The 10,982-nt window shown below is 39.7% G+C and overlaps 1 protein-coding gene across 2 annotated transcripts; it reads right to left on the bottom strand.

The window, feature by feature from the left end:
* Nucleotides 1-1,340: 1,340 nt before the first annotated feature.
* Nucleotides 1,341-10,014, bottom strand: pex16 (peroxisomal biogenesis factor 16). 2 transcript variants are annotated; one of them, XM_072464744.1, is made up of 11 exons: nucleotides 9,769-10,014; nucleotides 8,380-8,415; nucleotides 7,836-7,912; nucleotides 7,321-7,454; nucleotides 6,524-6,624; nucleotides 4,509-4,589; nucleotides 3,530-3,679; nucleotides 2,650-2,722; nucleotides 2,117-2,236; nucleotides 1,556-1,620; nucleotides 1,341-1,450 (listed from the first exon to the last, which is right to left on the bottom strand). In XM_072464744.1, exons 1-11 carry the CDS (start codon nucleotides 9,893-9,895, stop codon nucleotides 1,392-1,394), a joined length of 1,023 nt encoding a protein of 340 aa, XP_072320845.1. In that variant the 5' UTR covers nucleotides 9,896-10,014; the 3' UTR covers nucleotides 1,341-1,391. The 2 variants fall into 2 exon arrangements, with proteins under 2 accessions (XP_072320845.1, XP_072320846.1); XM_072464745.1 differs by lacking the exon at nucleotides 8,380-8,415.
* Between the last annotated feature and the right edge of the window lie 968 nt (nucleotides 10,015-10,982).

Raw genomic sequence — 10,982 nt, 5'->3', positions numbered from 1 at the left:
TGTTTAAAAATCTGTAAACAAGCACATCAATTCAAGAATGGAAGCAAAAGTGGAACATAATGCGAGTTCAACCTCATAACTTCACGAAATATGAATATTTTTGTGGAAAAAGCAGGTAACAAAACCACAAAGAAAGTTTATTACAAGAATTTTTTATATTTTCAAAAATAGAACACAATTTTACTTGATTGCATATTAACATTTGGGAAACAATTTTGTCAACGCAATATTTAAACTTTATATGCATTATATTGTGAAATTAAACATTACCCACCAAATTAGTATTCAATCTTGGAAAAAATATACTGAATATTATTTGTAAATGTGGACAAACAGTTTGCACTTTATCACTTTAATTTGTAAATAAGCAATGTAGATGTTTTTATTATTTTATGTTCTTGCATGTTTTGGTTGTTCCCCATAGGTTTAATAAAGTTGTCTTTTTTAATTTTGTACATATTTTCAGCCCAATTTCTCTTCCATTTCCATTTTTACTCATTCGTTTGTTCAAAAAGACAAATTGGGAATGACAGGAGGGCACAGCGAGACCGAGGCACCGCCAAATATCGACCGTTTTTGACTGATACTGGAGCCATTATATTTCTGTTTTCTGTTACACCAGGTATTACACAGAAAAGACCCGAAAACCGCACGCGTCGGCCTGTAGAGCAGCGGTTTTAACCTCCGTAAGAACAACTGTGGGCCTCTGCGACCCCCAAATGCAAAAAAATAACCTTTACACATGATAAAGCAGGCAAAACATAAGTAAGCTACATTTAGCACTGCATTTGGAGGGTGTTTTAAATGTTCCCCGCTTCATCCCTGGACCCAGAACCACTGCTGTAAAGGGAGGAAATATCACGACCGTTTCCCAAGGACTTTTAAAACAGAATATTCCGTCTGTTGAAGGGTGAAAAGTCCTCAAAATGTAAAACGTCGCCTCTGACAGGAAATGTAAACACATCAGGTGTAAAACCGTTTGTCTAATGTTAACCCAATGGAGGTTTAAAGGTTCTTTATGTAACTTTGCTGTCTCCATGAAGATGTTTTGCTTTGTTGGAATGTTCCCCTGTATGGCATTTCACTTTCCTATCTCCATGGACCCGATACAGGTCAGATCTGTGGAGAGCAGGTTTGTGAAGGTATTATTTAGCAACAAAAACACCTGCAAATTAATAAATACAGTTTAATGCTGTACTGTGGAACCTCCCAGGCAAAGCAGTAACATTTCCATGGTGCCAAGCAGGAAAAAAAGTTACATAGAGCAGCTTTAAATACAGACGTGATGATTTTTCTTTTCCAGGAACGTTTATCTCATTCGTAACAAATATTTCACATTAAAATAAATCATCCTTTTAAAATTCAGACTCTTTGATCACAGAATTTAAGGTTTATCCCCAGTTGTAGAAGTAGATTTTCTGCCAAGACAGAAGGTAGTCCATGAGCGGGCCTAAAGACACAGAAGAGTTATTCAAACGCACCAGTGTCAAGTGGGTTTATAGTGGTAATAATAGTAGTAAGAATAGTAATAATGATAAAGTAATCATATACTTACGAGCCACAAGTCCCACTCCAGGAATATAATCTGACAGAAGTTTGAGCAAAAACAAGATCTTCTCCCTGAAACAAGGAAAACCACTGATTATAGATAATTAGTTATTAGTAATTAGTTACACATTAAGTTACTTGTTAAAAATGTGAAAATCCAGGTTTAGATGTTGTGAATGATGTAATGATTTAGTACCTTAGTCACATGACATGGAAATGACAAACTGATATTATAAAGATTATTCATATTTATGTTTTAATAAATAAAGACATTCAAATAAATAAATACCACATCAGTGGTTTAAACTGGTTCAAATAGTCAAAACTAATAAATTACACTAAATAATGTATTTGACCACATTACGTTGAAGAGCAGGGAGGACATTTAGCAAACCTTTGGACCTGGACTTAATCTCACGACACTGAAGCCTGGCATAAGTGCAGCTGCTTAAACCACTCTGCCTCTGAACAAGTTTAACCACCTTTACAGCATAAGACCGGAGAAAATGAAGCCACAGCTGCCCCGGGCCAGACGGTCAGCGCGAGTCCTTAACCTTCAAATACGTACTCTGAGTATCTGTCGTAGAAGGGCGACCTCATGAGGTAATACAGCAGCAGGAAGCTCCGCCTCTTCATCTCAGCGCGCTCCCAACGAGTCTGGAACTTTGTGTTGTTCAAAACCGCAAAACTACAGCCCATCCAGAAAGAAAGTGTCAGAAATGATCTCACAACGATTATCAACACGTCAACAAATATATCAAGAAACATGAATATTCAGGTCACAAGAATAACTGTAAGAACATTATTCAAATGTCATGAAAACAGTTCCATCTGACGTGAGTAATCTGATTTCTTCCTTTTTGACGAGGAAAGCGATGCAATAAAAATAAAATAAACCTAATGTGACAAATACAAAAAGAATGAAGGCAAAGATGTTGAAGACTGAAAGTTATTTTAAAATCTATTGCACTTTGTCTTCCAAATACAACAGCTGCTCTAAAAAATTACTGACACCAGGAGGTTTTTATGGGCTCAATAATGGTGAATAATTGTAAAAATGGTGTCACAATAATGGTAACGCTGACCATGTGACGTCTTTACCTGGAGAGTTCGAGGACTGCGGACAAGAGCCACGGTTTCCAGGACTTTTTCCCACAGACGGCGAGACTCAGCACTGCACTGGATTTAAGGATCAATCTGTGGATCTAGAAACATTTCTGATAATCACATATTTAAGAGTTTTACACCTCAACTGTTTGTGTCTCGTAAGAACCTGACTAAACCAGGACTAAACCAGGACTAAACCAGCACTAAACCAGGACTAAACCAGCACTAAACCAGGACTAAACCAGGACTAAACCAGGAATAAACCAGCACTAAACCAGCACTAAACCAGGACTAAACCAGCACTAAACCAGGACTAAACCAGGACTAAACCAGGAATAAACCAGCACTAAACCAGGACTAAACCAGGACTAAACCAGGACTAAACCAGCACTAAACCAGCACTAAACCAGCACTAAACCAGGACTAAACCAGGACTAAACCAGCACTAAACCAGGACTAAACCAGGACTAAACCAGCACTAAACCAGGACTAAACCAGGACTGAATCAGCACTAAACCAGCACTAAACCAGGACTAAACCAGGACTAAACCAGGACTAAACCAGGACTAAACCAGGACTAAACCAAGACTAAACCAGGACTAAATCAGCACTAAACCAGCACTAAACCAGCACTAAACCAGGACTAAACCAGGACTAAACCAGGACTAAACCAGGACTAAACCAGGACTAAACCAAGACTAAACCAGGACTAAACCAGGACTAAACCAGCACTAAACCAGGACTAAACCAGGACTAAATCAGCACTAAACCAGCACTAAACCAGCACTAAACCAGCACTAAACCAGGACTAAACCAGGACTATGGTCTGATGGTTAAAAACCTGGAGGACCTGGTCAGCCTGTGTGAAGGATACAGTGCACCAGAGGTCTGGACACGTACACGGCCTCGGCTGTGATCTGGTTCAGGTTCAGGTCTGTGGATCGGATCTGCAGCTGCTCCTCTGGAGACCGAGCTCTGGACTTGGACTGAGACGGACCCCAAATCCTGGACTGCAGCGACGAACCTGACACACAAACGACACAACTTACTATATTATTATAACTTATAAATGATGATTAAAGATTTAAGCTGCACTGAGTAAAAGGAAGTCTGGGAGTCCCTGCTTAGACTGCTGCCCCCGCGACCCGGCCCCACATAAGCGGAAGAAAATGGATGGATGAGTAACTTTTCTATTGTAGCATCTGCCACTAGTATCTTTGCTAGAACAGGTTTGGTGTGACCGCAGCTGCAGACTGTGTCCTTGGGCAAGACACTTAACCTGCCTCACCTGCGTGCACTGGTATCGCGAGTGCGAGTGCGTGTGAGTAAATGGGTTTTTACAGGATTAAGTCGGTACTAAGCCTAAATTATTCTTAATAAACTATTTGTTCACTATAAATCAAGCCTTTGCTCATGCTTTACTGAACTAAGTGTAGTTTTTATAAGTGTTACTGACAGTTTCTTAGTCGACAAAAATCATTTTTTGGGAGTCAATTTTGATTTTAAACTGCCTTTTTTTAACGTGTGAATACCTAGTTTTTAATTTTACCTTTATTTATTCAGGATAAAAACTCGAGACTTGAGAAATGAAAGAGCGTTCTGGTCAAGAGGCAGCAGCACAAAAACAATAACATATTTATACTCACTCAATCTGCATAAAGTCTATTTGTTGTTTGTCAAGATGTTTTAAGTTCATTTAAAAGTAAAATAAACATTTTTTTTTACATTTTAAAAGTTAACTATTACAGTCCTGTTCATCATTGACCCCACCGTGACCCTTGTTCGATCGTCTCATGGATGTACAGGACAAGTGTTTAATCCACACAGATGTTCCTCAGTATGGCTTTACTCACCAGAGCTCATCGGTCGAATCACTCGTCCTGACCTTTGACCAACGAAACAGACATCGTCCTGCTGCTCTGCGCAAGCGCCATCTGTGGACAAAGCATTTTTATAACAACTTATACAGTATATCCTCAAAGCTACATCCGATTGACTCCTGCGCTTTGAGGAATCCTGCACCGTCCTGCGCTTTGAGGAATCCTGCGCCGTCCAGCGCTTTGAGGAATCCTGTGCCATCCTGCGTTTGAGGCGACGGTTTCCATTGTGTTTCAATCATACTGAACAGTGAACTCTTGGACATGTTTGTAGAGGTCTAAACAAAACTTTTAGCGGGTTTTATAAGTGATAAAAATGTATATTGTTGTTTGCAGATGAACTTGTGTAATTCATTTAGTTGCAGTTGTTGGGATTTGCAAAGTGAGATTTAGACTCAGTAATAAAATGTTTTGCAGCCGTACTTGATTTCTCAGAAAAAATCTGATTCCTTCCTCCCATAACTGACTCCACCATTCATTTCAAAATGGTGACTCATTTTTTTGTTGTTTTACATCAGACACAGCAGAATGTGTCAAGTAAAGAATTTCCACTTGAAAACTTATTTTTAGCTACATTCCGAAAACCTTGTGTTTCCGAGCTGCTTCTTTCTTGTCAGACTCTACAGACTCAAGGTAAATCAATCAAACCATGACAGAAGCCTTTAAGTTCAGCTACGGTCGGCTGGAAATGCATCACATTTTAAACTTTTTAGATCAACGATAAAACTCCGCTTCCAGCTTAAACACACCCAGCTGTGCCTGTGCACTGGTAAAGCACTCGATTAATTATATTTAAAATGTCTAACAGGTGTGTTACTTGTGTGTTATTTGTGTGTTACTTGTGTGTTACTTTTGTGTTACTTTTGTTTGCCTTTAAACCTGCTCTTGTATCTTTACTTTGGCATCTCATGTTTAATTTTGTTTTAATTATTCATCTAATTAAAGCACAAATTACTTTCAGTACTTTCCCCATTAGAATTTGTGTTATCACGCCATCTACTGGCAGCAGAGTAAATTACCATATAAACAAAAGTTAGCTTGCCCTGACATTCTAACACAGCACAAAGTTGTAATGAACGTGGTTTGAGGCAGAAATGCTCAGAACGAGTCTGAAGATGATTCGTGGACCTAAAAACAACACAGAAGACCTTTGAATCTGTACCTTACGGAAAATTTGAAACAAAGTATTTTCTGAGGCTCAGAGTAAGAGCAGAATGAAGTGTGAATGAAGCTCAACACAGTTCTCGGTATGATTTAGTGATGGGCCAAACGAGTCGAGGGGCAGATACGTGTCGAGCTCTGAAAGTGACTGTGTCAAGCTGTGTCACTTTAAGAGAAGTCATGTGACCAGCACAGGTGTGGTCTATGGACTATGTATCACGGGGTGTCGCTCGTGTCAGAAGATAATTGTGATCTTTCACAAGAATAACCTTTGCAAGAACCTATATTTTACCATCATTTTCGTCACTGTATCACTTATATTACAGGCTACTTTATAGTACAATAGGCTTATTATTTGCTCTCATGACTAAGATTGAGTTTCCTTCTCTTATTTGTTGATACACATTCTGATTCAGTGTTCACATTTTTGAATAAAAGATCCCAGTGTTGCGTAAACTGTCTGCAGAAGGAGTACTTTTTTAGACCACCAGATGGCACAATAGAGTGCACCACCAACACTGTCAATACTGTGTCAACGCTGCATGATTTTGATGAGGGAACAATGTCATCACTGGTTAAAAGCTCATATACTTAAATTTGTATAATGTGTATATTTGTTTCATGCACGACTCCTTTTTCAAATTAGAAAACGTCTGTAAAGTCTTTTGTTTTAAAGGAAAGACAACACACTGCTTTCTTATTTTGTACTTTGACCTTACTGTTTCTTTAGATTACATTTAGTTTTAAAACTTGGGTGGTGGTTATATGTCAAGGACGATGTTTATGCAAAACAAAAGATGTGAAATGTAAATAAAAGAGGAGTCATTGACCTTCTGTTCCAAAGTCTGTGTTCCTGTCCAGGGGGATTATGGGAGGTGAAGTCCCGATGCCAGATTTGTACCACAGAAGCAGAATGAGCCGGAAAACTGCCCTGAAAATACATTTAACAAAATATGAACTTTAGTATTTTGTGTGTTATTAATTACACTTATAGTAGATAAACTTGTAAAATAAAAGTTTATAGAGTAACACATCAAGTTAAAGCCTCACTGAGTAAGATTTGAAATAATTGAATCTATTTCACTGTGAGAGTGAGCGTTACAGCCTAAAAGATGGAAAAAACATGCTTCTTTGCTGCAAAGAGGCAGTTTTGAATACTCGGGCAGACATATCTTGACTTTTTTTCAAAAAAACACGGAGGAATTATGTCATTTTCTGTACCTAGAATACAGAAAAGTTAGCCTACTATGTCCATTAAAGAATAAATCAGAATAGCTGGACAGACTTAATTATGCAGCCAACGTTTTTCTACCAAAAGTCGACTGCTTTTTGGATACAATTATAAAAGCTGGATCATAAAAAGATTACAGACCACTCACAGTAAGAATGCTGCTTTTTCCAGGTATTTTTGCACATTAAAAGTACTTATATTTAAACAGATTTAAGATTGAAAATGTTAATGCCATAGTGTGGAACATTTCAGACAAAGAAACCAACAAGTGGCTGACCCTTACAAAGTGCACCAGGGTCAAATGTTGGTTATTAACAACAGAAAAAACACTATGTATAGAATCAATTACGCCTAGACTGTTACAAAATGAATAAATGTCTCAAAAAGCTGTTGTACTTTACGATCTGGACGAGTCCGATAACGACCCAGCGCCCGACCTCGCCCCCGACTTTACAGGCGCCCATCTCCAGAAAGACCTCCACAGACTCCAGCACCGAGAGCCAGGTCCGGAGCCTCTGCTGCGACAGGCACTGACAGGACGCACGAGAGAGAGGGAATGTAAGGTGAAGGAGCACTCTGTAACTTCTCCTGTTCGGGCTTTGCTTCCTGCTCATCCTCATGGAATTGTTACCACGGGTAGTAAACATATTTGTCTAACATTTATCGTGGTTTATTGCTCAAACGTATACAAAATCATTCATCGACACTAAAACTCATTTGAACAAGTATTGATACAAACATTTTACCAATGACAAACCTTGAGAAGTTATTATGAAAAGGAAACTATCAATTGACTTAAGTTTGGCAGATCTTTATTATCATTGGGTGCCACAGGTAAATCTGGAACTTGTACATGACGACTTGAATGATCATTTAAACTTATTTAATGACATACTAATGTAATTTCTCACCACAGGGAAGGAACTTCTCAGTCTTTTTCTCAGGATGCTGTCATTGAACAACACCAGGAGATTGGAGACAGAATACACTGAAAAACAGAACAATAGTAAGTAACATTATGTAAATTCATCTCAAATTTCACACTTTCCAATTACATTTGAAAAACATTATGAATTCCCAATAACATTGCCAGTAACTAAGTAGTAGTAACTAATCACAATATACATAATTCAGTCCACTACCTACTGCGTCACCAAAAAAGATTAGGTCATAATAACACATTTCTATTATGACTGACATAGCTCATGATTATTTTGATAATAAATTGATGCAGAAACAAATGTTTTGACTAATCAATTAGTTGTTCAGTTCGCAAAAAGCCTGTGAATTAGATATTTTACAAAATTTGACCCAGATAGAGCTGAAGCAAAGCCGCTTGATCACATACATTTACAGACACATTAGGTTTTTCATCACATCACAACCTCTTCCTCTGCACATGGGGGGATCTATTGGAAACGGTTTACAGTCCAGTTAGATATGAAAAGTCCTTACCGAGTTCAGGAAGTTCATGGGAGTCTGTGAACCGCCCTAAAAATGACAGAACAAACTAAGGTATAAATGTAAAAATAAAATTAAGTGCACATTAGAAATAAGAACATTGTTATTCGTTTTTGTAAGAAGTTCTGGTTATGCTTGTGCCTTTCTGTCAGTGGAAAAAAAGCAATGTAATCTTTATTAAATGTACTAATTGCATGGCAAGTTTACATTTATATCAACTTAGTAAGTAAACAGATTCAACAACCTAGTAACACGTTTCAAACCAACAATACTTCTACCACAACTACTACTACTACTACAACTACTACTACAACAGCATTTCATTTTCATATTAACTTTCATCCAAACAGAGCTCTTCGCTCTCAGAATGCCGGCCTTCTGGTGGTGCCAAGAGTCTCTAAAAGTACTGTAGGAGGTAGAGCGTTTAGCTACCAAGCTCCTGTGTTATGGAATCAGCTCCCGACCCATGTTAAATATGCTGACACAGTCTCTTCATTTAAGTCCAGGCTTAAAACGTTCCTCTTCGAAATCGCTTATGGTCAGAGTAGTTAGGAACAGAAAGATAAACCCACAGCTTCAGCTACGCTGCCCTAGGAGTAACTGTGCTGGGGGAAGTATGACAGCTTGAGCACTATCCTCTTCTTCTTCTGACTACTTATGCTATCAAACAATATTTATTTTTTGATTCCACTTGCAAACTGTTCACCGCCTTCTTTTCTTTCTCTCACTCCTGAGGACCTGTGGACCCAGATGCCCCTCCCCTGGTGAAGTGGTCCCTGCCCTGTGTGGACGGTCCCTCATCTGCCTGAAGAGTGGCTCCAGTTCGCCTCAGTCGGTCCCTCTTCTGCCTGAAGAGTGGGTCCAGCTCGACTCAGACGGTCCCTCTTCTGCCTGAAGAGTGGGTCCAGCTCGACTCAGACGGTCCCTCATCTGCCTGAAGAGTGGGTCCAGCTCGACTCAGACGGTCCCTCTTCTGCCTGAAGAGTGGGTCCAGCTCCAGTCTCCTTGTGTCCGTCTGTCCGTCTGTGAGAGTCGGATCTCTCCTTCACTGGAACTCCTCCAGGTTTCTACGCTTTTTTCCCAAAGAGGTTTTTTTTGTAGTTTTTCCTGGCCGAGAAGGAGAGTCTAAGGACAGAGGACCCTGGGACATCGTCCCTCGCCACCACAGACATTGTCTGACTTCATCGCCACCACAGACATTGTTGATTCATTTCTCCCTGTGGCCCTCAGAGGCAACTGTTGTTGTGATTTTGGGCCTTACAAAAATAAATTGATTTGATTTGATTTGATTTGACATAAGTTGCTATTTATTTTTCATGTATTAATTGGCGATGTATTTGACTTCAGGGCATGCATTAGCTGATATTTTCCTGGAACACTGACCTGCAAGAAGGTAAGACAGGGTGCGCACTGTGCTCTCCAGCTGCGCAGTGGCCGGTGGGTTTTTCCGCACATACTCTATATAACGCTCATAAAGACGCGTCACATTCGCCATTATCGTATCCGACATGTATTAAAGGTTTACGATACACTTTTGTTTCGTGTTTTTTTGGATATAGACCAGTCTACCGCAGGTTTGTTGACAGTTTCGATTTCTCCAACTTGCTTGAGGTAAACTTCCGGTTTGGTCGGTCCTACCGCTAAATACTCCCCCGAATCTGCCACACAAACGAACGTTCTGGTTCCTACCAGTCACTATAAAGACTCACCATAATGGCTCAGCAAAGGAAAGCGATCGAATTTAAAAGTCTGGATGGGAACAAGGTTGTCGTTTCAGATGCTGAAAGAAACATGGTCAGAGGAGTTATCACAGGCATCCCCATGATGGTGATTGTGGATGAAATAAAGGATTAATTTAACTGAAGCTAAGGTTGAGGATGCCAGGCGCTTTGTTCATATTGCAGCGGTCTGCAAAAGGAAGCAAAGATGTGGTAAATGTGCAGGAGATCAAGAGTATGGGAAATGTGGGAAATGTGAAGAAAGGAGAAAAACTGAAATGCTGTAATTGTGGGGAGAGCATAGCTCTGCCTACAGGGGATGTGAAGTTAGCAAAAGGGCTGCTGAGGTGCAAAAAATGAGTCTCTCAAGGTATATCCTATGCGGATGCAGTCAAGAAAGTGTCAAGTAAAGAGGTGAAAGTGGATTCAGTGAGAGAAGCCAGCGCTGCTCACAGCCAGGATGAAGCTCCCAAGGAAGTCTCCGAGAGTGCTGAGGATATCTTGGTTATGAAAAGGAAGAATTTTCTCCTCTTTATAGTGGATGTTATTAACTGTACTGCTCAAACGCAAAATAAATCTGAAAAGACCAGGATCATCGCTAAAGCTGCAGGAAGATACCTTATAGCCAAAGGTCATGAGTGGGCAGAAATAGAAAACGCGGTACATAGGAGTCAGAGTAGAGACATTTACCATTCAGAGAGTCATAATCAGAAAAGGTGTATTGCCATTGTCAATGAACATCCACCATAGAGTACAAAATCCTTTCTGTCCACAACCAAGGTATTCTCAGTAGGTGGCGGTAACACTTCGATACCAGTCGCCATAAAATAGAAGAACAGAATTCACCAACATAGGAACTTGCTTTGGTGAGTCGGTGCA

Source organism: Eucyclogobius newberryi, unplaced genomic scaffold, assembly GCF_026437365.1.
Source record: "Eucyclogobius newberryi isolate DKJ021-1_F unplaced genomic scaffold, fEucNew1.0.hap1 SCAF_5, whole genome shotgun sequence".
NCBI classification, from domain to species: domain Eukaryota; kingdom Metazoa; phylum Chordata; class Actinopteri; order Gobiiformes; family Gobiidae; genus Eucyclogobius; species Eucyclogobius newberryi.
This window is presented reverse-complemented; position numbering and strand designations above follow the sequence as displayed.